The sequence below is a fragment of the Paramisgurnus dabryanus genome, chromosome 1, assembly GCF_030506205.2.
Source record: "Paramisgurnus dabryanus chromosome 1, PD_genome_1.1, whole genome shotgun sequence".
Classification (NCBI taxonomy): domain Eukaryota; kingdom Metazoa; phylum Chordata; class Actinopteri; order Cypriniformes; family Cobitidae; genus Paramisgurnus; species Paramisgurnus dabryanus.
The window spans coordinates 36,096,866-36,109,738 of record NC_133337.1 but is presented as its reverse complement, the minus strand read 5'-3'; the positions used below and the strand labels follow the sequence as shown (position 1 = coordinate 36,109,738).

The window sequence follows — 12,873 nt, the reverse complement described above, 5'->3', positions numbered from 1 at the left end:
AATGCCACTCAATGTAACTGTTTGATGATGTGAAGTTGGCATGAATGACTTGCTAAAATCCAAAACTAAATTCAAATTGTCGGGTTCACTGTGTTCTATCATTTGTGCACACGACAGCATTAAGCTACACCTGCATTTTTGTTAGCATGCATAATACCAGATGCCGTTACTCCCTTTGACTGGATTTTGTGTTTTGTTTCCGTTAGGCCGTCTACCAGTGTCAGAAGTTTTATCTGTGAGGTGTCAGTCAAACAAGCAAAGCTTAGTACTGTTGTCATTCATAGATATTTGCATATTTAATTTTTTTGCAGTCAGCTCAGTGAAGGGTGCACATGACCAATTGCTTTTCTTTCACAAAGCTCTTACTACCTTAATATATTTATTTGGACAGTGCTCTTGTTGATGACAGTGTGTTGATAAATGGCTTATTGCACTTAAAGAAAAGACTTTTATTCTTGCAAATGTTCTTAAAACATCTTTGCACTGTAGAAAACATTTGTTGGTTCAACTTAAAGTTACCTGGTTGCCTTACAATTGAGTTAATTCAAAAGTAGTGTAAATTTGTTGTCAACTAATATTTTTAAGTAGCCTGGGTGCCAGCCGATCTTAGCCCCGCCCATAACATTTTGAGGATGGGAAGATCGGTCTGGGGTTTCTCCGTTGAGGAGCTCCTATGCGAGACCCAAAGCTGGTCGACCAATCAAATTGTCAGGGCGGGCTTTATACGATGATGGACAGATGATCAACAGTAATGTAACCAACCACGTCACCAAAGAGCGCGTGTGTTGAATCTTTTTACAACGAAATGGCTGCCGCTGTAGAATTCAGATGTGTGGATTCTGACATTGAGTCTGTTTTAAAAGATATCGACAGAGCATTGATTTTAAAGAGGAACAGAGAAACGCGAGCAAGGCATTTGTTGATCAGAAAGATGTTTTTGCTGTCCTTCCTACGGGATTCGGCAAAAGTTGGACGCAGTTATGGAGGACCAAGTTAAAGAAGCAACTGGGTATCACGGCTATTGCAACTCGGCGTGTACGACGAGATGGATATAATTAGCGGTCGTTGCCAGCTTCTTTTCGGAACCCGGAATTGTGGCAGCTGAATAAGTGGAAGCACATGCTAGGCTCCGATATTTTTCAAGCAAACGTAACGGGTATCGTCGTGGATGAAGTTTACCTAATTTACAAATGGTAAGAGATAGTCGTACTGTATGACTTAGTAAATACTTAATGTTGTGCTATAAATGAAATGTTGTAAACATAGTAGGTGTTGATGTGCGTTCGCTAACTCAGACTTTGTATAATCACAATGTTAGTGTCATTGTAGCGAAATAACTAGAAGTTCGGTCAGGCTGCAAAAGATGTCATTTCAACATACGTCACACACTCCGTTGCTCTGATTGGTCATAGGTCTGTCCAATTGATTGCAGAGGCATTTTTCGGTTGAGACACGTCTCATAATCATAGCCCAATGGAGCGGTATCAGAATCAAATTCGGACTTGAATTGAGTATGACAACGTCAGGCTAATTTTTAAGTTGAATTAACATAATTTTAAGGCAACCAAGTAACTTTTGTTTTTAACTCTTTACCCGCCATTGCCAGGTTATCTCGTTAATTAAGAGAAAACGCTTCCCTGCCAATGACGAGCTCTTACAGCAATCCATATTTCTGCTATTATCCACTAAATGGCGTTTTTACCCCCATTTAAAAAACAATGCATACACTTATAAAAAAGGAAAAACTGTGTTTTGATCATTGCTCTGAATTTGATCTCTATCAAAAGTCCTTTACAAAAATGCTATTATTTCGGCTTTTGCTCAAAATGTAGTGTTTTTGAAGAAACCTACCCGTATTTGAGGGGTGACAAAAGAGAACAAATGAAGATGGGATAAACTTTTTTATAAACAGAGGGTGTGTTCTTTTATTTGATATATTGTACGTTTAGATATTTAAATATTTTTTAGAAGACATTAAACTTGAACATGATGATATAAACGTCCAAACCAGAATCAACGTTTAACGTCTCAGTTTTCTCAGCGTTTAAGCATGCATGGTTTGTATCGTATATTCCCACAAGTTGTTTGAAACAAATTTTTCAGAAAATCAGAGAGTAAAGAAGTGCATTACTGTATACGTTATAAATTTTGGCATTGAGGGGAGGAAAATTCAAAACCATAATATGCGTAAGTCATCATATGAATGGCAAATGACAGCGATGAAACCGTTTCCTTCTAGCTCATTCTCCTGTGGTCACTTGCTTATCTATATTGAGTTGTCGTATTTGTATTGCATTTCTCTAGAAGTTGAATCATCAGTTTTGTAATGTATATGGACAGCATATCAATCCGCACAAGGGTATATGTGGTTTCTGGCACCGGCGGGCATCGGACGTAAAAGCATTTCTGTCTTGTTAGTCATTGCATATCTCTAATGGCTTCATCAATATGCACAGACGAATCGAGCAGACAGACATCACGGGTCGTAGACTTTAATTGACTCCGCTAAAACACACTGATAATACCTCACACCTCTCCCATTATCATTCACTTTTTGTGGTGGTTGTGTGGCACTATGCTGCATTACCACATATTCAAAGTTGTGGGCGGGAGTTTTATCTAAGTTAGTGGGAGGAGCCATGGTCATGCATTTCGAATCGGTCTGTGGCTTTTTCCTGTTATGCTCCTGGTAGATACATAGCATCTATTAGAGTTGCCTACTGATGCAGGATTTAGCACCAAACTTGGTTTCAAATCAACATTAAAGATTTGGGAGTTTAACCAAAATTTATATTATTTATATGCACGTAGAAGATAAAATAAATGGCTTCAGAAGATTCTTCCTCTCCACTACTACAACTCAGCTGATATCCGTATCTGCCGTTATCACTTTTAGCATAGCTTAGCATAACCCATTGAATCTTATTAGACTATTAGCATCGTGCTAAAAAATAACCAAAGAGTTTCAATACTTTTCTTATTTAAAACTTGACTATTCTGTAGTTACATCGTGTAATAAGACCAACGGAAAATTAAAAGTTGCGATTTTCAAGGCTGATATGGATAGGAACTATACTCTCATTCTGGCGTAATAACAAGGACTTTGCTGCTGTAACATGGCTGCAGGAGGCGCAATGATATTATCCCGCAACTGAAAATAGTCCCCTTGGTAACTTTAAATAGCAGATGACTATTTTCGGGGAAAATATCGAAACTCTTTGGTTGTTTTTGAGCGCGATGCTAATGGTCTAATCCGATTCAATGGATTATGCTAAGCTATGCTAAAAGTGATAACGGCAGATCCGGAGAACAGCTGAATGGATTCCAAAACGGTAAAAATCGAATGTTTAACTCTAGGGGAGCTGAAAAATGAGCATATTTTCAAAAAAAGTGTGACCCTTCAAAATATAGATTAACTGAAGTATTTCACACACTCCAGCGTTTTATAAATCATTCATGTATTGCTAAACTCTGTCAGTATTTGACCTTTTTCTGAAAGATAACAGAACGGTTGCTTTAAAACATATTTACCCCTAATGGCCAATGAATTTCTTGAATGAGAAAAAAATCAGTCACACCCTGCAGGGGCAAATTTGCTTTTTCTTGGTAGCCTATTCACAGCACACATTTAAGCGGTCTTTACAAACAACGATCTCTTGAATTAATGAGATTTTTTTCCAAAGGTGCCTTTATTTTAAATATAATGAATGCTGATTTGATTTATCATCTATGATTAGAGGACTACTTTCGGAGTATTATCAAGGACAGCTCTGATTTTTTTTTAGCATTAATTGATGGTTGTTTAAAGAAATGAAGGCCTCATTAATATGTCTGGATTAGTGTGCTATATTCAATTTGATCTTGCTGAAACCAATAGCCCATTTAAGAGTTACCTACCTCTGGTGCAGTGACTTCTGGGTACTGTAGTTTCAGTGTCACGTTTGATGCAGATAGCTCTCTTGGATGTTGATTCATTTGGCAGTGTGTTCCAGTATAAACTGGGACTATACGTTTAGTCCTTTTGTGTGTGCGCACTCCGGCTGGTGATGGAGATTCTCTCTCGCCGGGCAAAACACAGTCAATTGGAATTGACACACTGTCACCTTTCATCAGTGTTTAGATCGGCCCCCTCCCCAGGATCGCGTGTGGCCGTTTTTATGAATGTAACTGTGTGTGTCTCAAATCCCTAAAGAAAGGTCTGACCTCTCTTTAACACAACGGGAAAGACACATTAACATACTATTTACCAAAACGCTATTTGCAGAACTGATGCTGCTTGTATTAAAGCAATAAGCTAGCCAGTGTTCAATTCCCTTATTTCACTGTGGGTAAGGGGGGTGTTGTCTGATTCAAAGTATGCAGAAAAAACATGACATGTGGTAAATTCACCGTAATGCACATAAAAGATCAGGATCCCATAGGTGCTGTTTGTGATCCTGTGGCTTAATTGGTAAAGTATTGCATTAGCAAAGTAAATGTTACAGATTTGATCCCAGCACTGTAAGTCACTTTGGATACAAGCAGTTGCCAAATGCATAAATATATTTTGAATTCTGCTTGGTTTGAAACAGTGTGTTATCGCTCTTTCTATCTCCTTCCCTGTCAGACTTGTTTTTGGTGGCTTATTGCTATGGATTTAGGCCACAGGCAGCTCAATGACAGAATATATCACAAATCTTTTCTCTTTGTGACCCCGCCCAGCAGCAGTCATATACCTGCACTCATGTGGAACAAACAAGAATGGTTGGTTGCCCACAGAAGGTCATTTGCCCCGGGTGCAATGTGTTTCTGAGTCACTGTGTGTGTTTGTGGCTCATTTTGCTGGGGTGGATACGTGGAAATGATTTCGAGTGTGCCCGTGCCCTTGCCCCTACGCCACGTGTCAGGGGTCGTGTGGCTGTAGGAAGCGTATAGGTCCGGCGATAACCGACGGTGGTAGATGAGTGTCAGCAGTCTATAATCTGAACGACCGTGGCTCGGTGCTGCAGGTTTGATTAAATCGTGGGTCGTGTCACTGTGCCAGGGCATTATGGGTAGTGGGTTAGATTAATACACTTGCTGTTGCGGACTGTGTGAGTGGTTTGCAGAGCGTGGCGTGTTTGGATCTTCATTAAGCTGGACGTTTTCTCCAAGAAATGATTTTCCTCCCAGTTTGGATGTTTTTGTCACGGCTCAGGGGAAATAATTGAAAGTAATTGGGTAGTTTGACCCTGTAGTTTATCATTTAGTGACTGGTTCGCTACGTGTCACCGGTTGTATTTCTATTCTTTTGGAATTTTATTTTCGGGCCGGTGGTGAGATTGGACCGTAAATGTCGCTCTCGCGGTCCTGGTGGACATCATTAACTAAAACCAGCACTGCGAGGAAGTGCATATAAAACTGTCATTCGTAATTAGCTGCCTCCCGCTCTCAGGACGAGAAAAAAATTAATGGAATAACGAGAAAACTTCAATAGCTGATGAACATCATTTGCTAATAAAGCCCCTGAAATAAAGTAACGGGTGGCTGCTTAAGACTCTCGGCTTATCCTGTTTATAGTTCACGAGTCTTAACCCCCAGCACTTGGGAAGCAAAACAAACTGCATGCTGGGTTATTTTCAGATGCTTCCTAATGCAATGATGAGGTGGAACTTTTCTTCTGTTTTTGGCACAATCCATGATTTGCAACCTCACGTTCAGAGCTTGAATCTGCTTTTATGTAGTGTTTTGCCCTCTTTTGCAGCATTGTTGAAATTTAACATATTTATATATATATGCTGATCTTCATAAGCGTCCCTGTGAATTTCCAAACTCTAGGAATTTTGTCATTTAAGTAATGTTAAAACTGATGACCATAGATAGAAATCCCTCAAAAATTGGTGCTAATCAAGGGGCAACCTTCCGGTCTCTCTTGTGTAAAGCCAATACTGAAGTGACTTAAACGGCAATTCTAAAGAGGGAGTCAATACATTCAACTTTACAGCATAAATAAATATGTTTACAGCCATGACAACTGTAAGGGGGTGAATGTTTTGTAACTCATCTGTTACAAATATAACTAAGTTCTTCATAATTAAGGGCGTGGCCAGTTGAGTGACAGGTGAATTGCCGCTGCTGTAACTACCGTTGAGCTAGATGGGCATGGGTTCAGCAAGCAGGCACCTTAGCTCCACGTTCTGCCTCTTTGCCCATTTTCGGTTATCCACGAGTGAGGTGCTGCCAAGATACTGACGGCAGGCTCCACCAACATTGGGCTCTCCAGAAATCTACGGGTGACCTCGCGGACACGATGTCCATATTTTATGCAGTCTATAATGCTTATAAATAGCAATATTAAATTCAAAGTAGCCCTATTTACATTTTCATTGCACATTTGTGGTTTAATGCACAGTTCTGGTTCCTTATTTCCAATTGTTAGCCTTTGTTTCTCTTGGAAATGCAGTATGTCACATAATTGACATAACGGGTTGCCAATTTTGTTTCAGGGTTGTGGCCTACATCACCAAATTGTGCAAGGTGTACAAAGCCGTTTAAGATTGTACTTAAATAATAATATTTTTTGCCCTGTGTCTTTGTTTTTTAGGTCTGGGCCAATTACGAAGAGAAACCAAAAGAGGAGGTGGCTCAACTTGTGGAGGAGAAAGAGCGCATAGCGAAGTACAGACCCGTCTACGTCACCGAGATCACAGACGGCCTTCACTTCTATGCACAGGATGTGGAAACCGGTAAGTGGTGTTGTTTCTTAAACCAGCAGACCATAAGTGTGCCCATGTTTTCAAAGTTCTTTGTGCCTTCTCTGAACTCGTGTGCCATTGCAATTTGTGTGCAGTTTCAATAAACCCCCATCGTAAAAGAAGGTAAATAATGTGGTCAGTAAATTAAATCTGACTTTTTCCATGTTTATGTGCTAGAATTGGGTCCCCAGTGCTTCTATAAACCAATAAAATGTGAAAAAGATCAATCCAGTAAATTAGTTTTGGTAAACCATTTTCTGCAAGCACGTGATAAAATAGGTCATTGAAATTTGGCTCCCCTTGTGATGCAAGAAGGGGATCTTCTTATAATAACACCGCCCCTTAATCTGCACTCTCCAACTACGGCACAGCCATTTAGTGCAAAGATGAACTCATTTGCATGTTAAAGGACACACCCAAAAACGGCACCTAGAAAAAAGGCAATTTTAACATGTTATAATAAATTATCTACATGATATTTTCAGCTAAAACTTCACACACGTACTCTGGGGACATCTTAAAAGTCTTGTGAAATGTCCCCTTTAAACACCAAAAAGTAATCTGAAAAAGTTCATCAGAAAGTAAAAGCACAGAACAAAGTGTAATGCTGGATTTCTAGTTACTCACCTCTTTCTAAATCTGGTTGTCATTAAAGGTTACTGGAGTGCCGCCCACTCCAGTAACTGACGAGAGACAGCTCCATTGCTAGGCTCTCATTGGTAGTCGTTTCAGAAAGTTGCTTAGCATTTGCATAAAGAAAAACTTTTCTCAGTTTTGTCACATTACTGGACACTGGTAGTCACTGCTATGAATGGCCCATAACCAATAACTATTTTTCCTTTTAAAGAGCTCACAGCTTTGAATTGGTACTTTAAAAACATGTTTTCAAGTAGTCTTATTAAAAGTGTCCAGCCAATCAGATTTCAGCATCTCAACAGGGTCCGCAGCGAAAAGCCACTTTTTCATTTCATTTATTAAGGTGAAGATGACACACTCCCGGGGCTACTGCACAAAAGAGCATCAAAGTCCACTTTTAAACATTTACTGCTGTGATTATGACAAACCTGAAGGCCCTTTTCCAGATTTGTTTTTATGTGGTCGGGTAGGATTTCTTAAATGTATCCGCTCCAGCAGACTCCAGTTAGGAAACATTGCAGGTTGTGTGTTTATTGCCCTCTAAATGCCCCGAGTGATCTTCCAGCTCATTCCTCCACAGTGTGATAGCAACTGTTCATTAAACATGACATTTAAAGCGCCCTCGGTACTGACCTGGCCCAGTAGAGCTACTGTCCTGCGATGTGAAAGGGGGTGGGATTAGTGAGCAGACGGACACACAAACACTGGCTTCTTACTCTGACAATAAAGCAAAATGATTTTAATTATGCACACATTGTTTGTTGCATGCTGTTATTAGGATCTATGTACATGTTTTCAGGGCAGGCTTCATTGGCAGGGCCATAAAATTGACTTTTGTTGCCTGTTAATGGGCCTAATTTGCAAATTAATTAATTTGCATGAATTGAGAATAAATCACTTGTCAGAAGCGTGACAATCCCATCGCTGTGAAATGACTTTCTCAAAGAGTTGCAGGTGTTAAAGCATGTTGAAGGAGGAAAACTTGGATCCACTCGGATACTCAAATGTCACCTTTGTGCCCTAAGAAAGTTATGCAGAGACTGCTGGTATGGTAGTCATCACACATGTGAATACCGTCAGTCAGTCATAAAAATGTTTTACTATAATACTAGAATTGCAATATTAACGTATAGTGACCCAGATATCAATATAACAACATATTGCCGGTCCCAGCTGATTTTTACGCCTACTACACACTCAGCTGAGCTCTTTGTGAAATAATTATTCAGGTTATCTGTGGGGGAAAAAGCCAGTCGCAGCAAATATACTGAAAAAATAAAACAGGAGATGAAACTGAGGAATAACAGAGTGAGCTGAATGTGCAATATGTTTGCAGCTTTGCTCTGTTTCGCCTTGTTTCTGTTTTTAAGGGTTTACGTTGAGATGAACCAGCAAATGTGCATCTTTTCCCGTTTTAATTGGCCAATGTTTTCTATGGTGAGACTTTGAAAATGGAGATTGAGATGTGCTTGTTAGAGAAACAGGATTGTTATTTTCAGCTAAAAGTAATTTCTCTCCCGTTCGCTCGCGCAAAAGTGCATTAAGGAGGTCTCGAGCACTTCAAAGCCGAGCCGTGTAAAAACCTACAAGCCAGTCGCTTTGCAATTTCATTACCAGTTTCTCACGGCGGCTTCAGAAAGACAGGGAAATTCTAATAGGCCAGGCACGATTTTCATAAACACTTTGAAGACGAGTCTTTTGATTATGACATCACTTTTTATGCCTACAAATTCTCATCTAATAATTCCACTTTCCTCCCTTATGGTTCTCCTGCTAAAAGAAGCATGAGATTTTTAAATTTAAGTCAAATGAAATTAAGAATAAACGTCCTCGCCGTCAGAGATTAGATGAAAAGGCCGTGTGAGGGATTTTTGGAGCAGCGATGTCAGGGTTCATGCAAGCGTGTGATATTATCGGAGTAGGGAAGATTTGATGAATTCATCTTCATCCGGGGAATCCGCTTCATTCACATTCGCTAGTAAATCAATGCATTTATTAAGCTGAAGTGTCATTTATTTTCATGATAAAAAATACTTTTCATTCCAGCACAATGTGCAGAAACAACTTTATGTATGGGAACAGTTATGACCTAACAGTTAGAGTCCCGAAGGTCGCTGGTTTGAATCTTACAACCGACTGAGGTGCCCTTGAACAAGGCACGTTTCCCTCAATTGATCCCCAGGTGATAAAATGATAGCTGCCCACTTTTTGTCACTGGGACGGTGCCTTTCAAAAAGGTCCTTGTATGTACAATTTAGGTACAGGTACTTTTTGAAAAAGTCCTCCCCTGGTGACAACTTTTGTAACTTCATGTACATTTATTCTGTGAGTGCACGTGTGTGTGTTTATGACTTGAAGTGCATGTGTTCACATTTCCAGTATGGGTTTCCATACTGTACTTGACAATCACATCTTTCACTTTTCATGAAAGCCATTCATAGATTGGTTCCTCTAATAAATAGTTTCCTGGACATTTAATGGACGCTTTTTAAAGTACCAGCCCAACACAGCAACTCCGCGAATGGATTGAGTTTGGGGACAGGACAAGAATTTGTCCATCCAGTAGAAGATTAGCAAAAGTTTGATTGGACCAACCTAAAACAAGAGGCAACCGTCCACTCCTGATTGCAGTGACTTAAACTGCAATTTATTGACTGTTTGCAAGAGATGGGCTCCAAAAGAGAGTAACACCCATAGACCCCCCCATGTTAAAATGTCCAACAGAATTAAATATGTTTGGTACAATTTTACCTTTCAAGAAAACTATAACGGTACATTCACACCGGGGATTAGCGTTAACGCTTCCCATTCACTTTTAATTGGTGACGTCATGCATTGCCGAACTGAATTGTGGATCCTTCGGCGCCGTGTCAGTGCTGTTGCTTGTGGCAGAAGTTGAACATTTCTCAACTTTTCAAGCGGCAATGCATGTGTCAGCCAATCATATCGCCTTTTGCAAATATCCTAGGCAGACCCAGCTAATAACGTTTATGGAAGACTGGAGCATGTGTTGCGGCCATTGTGATTGGCTGTTGGCCACGCTTCAGACAAGCCTTCCGTCAAACGTTAATGCTTTCGAATGTGCCGTAAGAGGACTGGAAGTTTTTTGTATCACATCCGTTTAAATTATATTAAGGCTTATATTTCTGCATGATTAATGGCGTGGCCACTTGAGTAATAGGTGGATTTCCACTGCTGTCAATAGTGTTGCGCTAAGTGGGCGTGGTTTCAACAACCAGGCACCTCTGCTCCACCCACGTTATGCATTTTTCATTATCCAGTTTGGTGACAAGCTGCCAAGATGGCAATGTCCGGCTCCACCCACTTTGGCCTTCAAAAATGCTCTTCAGGTGACGTCACGGACACTACGTCCATGTTTTATACCGTTTCAGCAGTAACAACACAAACAAGCGGCTGTCGCGGTCCGCACGTAACTTCCGGTAAACTCTGCTAATTATAAATAACAACAAAGTTCTTTAAACATAGTTTATTTATAACCGAAAACAAGCAAATAAAACAACACATAGATTACCTAGGAAACCAAAACATTTGTTATTTTCGACGAGGCATTTGTTCAAGAGATCAGTTTAGCAACTAGTCAGACCATTAAAAAAAAACGAAACCGGAAGTAAGGTTCGGATCCAGACGTGTATCACATGCGTCCGATGAAACTATACAGTCTATGGTTTTAGCCTTATGCTATGCAGTCATATATGTATACAGAATCATGTCAAGTAAAAATAAACAGGCCTGATTGATTCTGTTGTATCCCTCTGAGTTTCCATTCCCTTTGAGTGCAGTTAGATCTATGGTTAATACAAAGCTTGATACCATAATGAATCCAGATCACAACTTCATTTAAGAAACACTAAATACCCACAGATCACTTAGATAACATCTCTGGTTTCATGGGAAACGTAATCTCCTCTCTCGCTCTCTCTCTCTATATATATCAGCAATAAAACAGATTTTCTTGGGAACAGAAGTGTCTGCGTATATCTCAGGAGACGACGCGTTACTGCTCTTTCGGGTGGGGGGTTCTGCGTAGTTACATAACCGAACCCTTAGGAAATAAGTCCTTTTAGTTACCAACACTGATAGATTAGTTTCAGCATACAAATCCACATGGCACACTAGCTGCTGTTTGTCTTAAGCTGGTAGAGTTTGTCACCTTCTGTAGATGTTTGCAAATGTAATTATATGCCAGTTTGCTGTAAGCATAATTATACATGCCAGGTTTTTCTCTCATGGTTATTTTCTTCCTGTCTGAATAAACTCAGATTTGTTTTGTGCCAAAACTTAGTTTATGTCTAACTTAACTATAGGTATAGGAGGATCATAAGAAACCTGGCTAGATCTGGAAGCTTGAAAATTATCTTGAAAGGTCACCAAGTGTATAAATAACAATAAAATTGTGTCCATACTAAATTTTATGCTTAAGCTGTACAAGAAATTAATTAATTGGCAAGATTTACTCTTTATGAGTGCCTTTGGCGAATTACAACATCATAATGTCCCTTAAGTGCAACCACATATGCGACTTATGTAGGGTGGCAGATGTGAAGTCATTTCCATGAATTGGTACCTGATATATAAATGTAAGTCTCTCAGACTTCAGTTATTTAAACAGTTGTATTGTTCATCTGTTCATGTGTAGTTTGGCCTCGTTTGTGTTACTTTGGCCAATGGGTTTAGAGGCTGTCTCTGGCATAGAGCTGAATGACTGGAGTGGTTCCCGGTTTATACACATCCTCCAAGGCTCACCTCTACACGTAACATCTGTTTTTCACCTAATGACCACATGGCTAGTCTGGAGAATCACTGGAAGTGATTTCTTTCGTCCCAGTTGAAGTACATGTAGGTTTCAGATTGTCAGTGACCACTTTAAAAGGGACACATCGAAAAACTGCTTTGCATGCCTTAAAAGATGCCAAGCTGCAGGGCTTTGTGTATATCTGTAACATGCAATCAAAACAGAGTCAGGGTCTTGCATGCTGAGCATTGGGAGGAGAAACCTCAGATGCTGCCCCCCCCCCGTCCTCCCTTCACAATGGCTTTGAAATCACAAAGCTATAATTTACCAGCGGGCACTGATTACTGTGCGACCACTGTCTGCACATGTTATGTTTGTGTATATGTGTTCATCTCATCCTGTGGAATGACTCAACAATCAGCGTATAGTCTATCTTGTTTTATTTTCAATGTAAAGCCATAACCGATTGGACTGTCGTAGACGTGAAGTTAAAGCTGGGTAAATCTCCTCCTAGACTGAGGTTGTTCCATCTGCCTTTCTCGTTCCCGCCCGCTCGCTGTCAATCTTGAGCCGAGGAGGAGGTGAAATTCTTTAATACTACCCTTATCCTTGCAGGACGGACCCCGTCTACCTGCCAATGAATCTTTAATGAGACGAGCGGGCAGGTGGGCCGGCGTTCACCGCCCCGTGTCAGCGTGAAATGTGACTTTGTCCTTAAGCCCTGCGAGGGCCGTCGTTTTTACCTGGAGAGGAAAGGAAAAAGAGGGAAAT

At 40.2% G+C, this 12,873-nt stretch overlaps 1 protein-coding gene across 1 annotated transcript in view; it reads left to right on the top strand.

The window, feature by feature from the left end:
• Positions 1-12,873, top strand: part of snd1 (staphylococcal nuclease and tudor domain containing 1) — a 195,323-nt gene that overhangs the window by 143,866 nt on the left and 38,584 nt on the right. Inside the window, exon 18 of the mRNA XM_065268696.2 lies at positions 6,563-6,704. Within this exon, the coding sequence (XP_065124768.1) occupies positions 6,563-6,704 (142 nt within the window). The remainder of the gene's footprint in view (positions 1-6,562; positions 6,705-12,873) is intronic.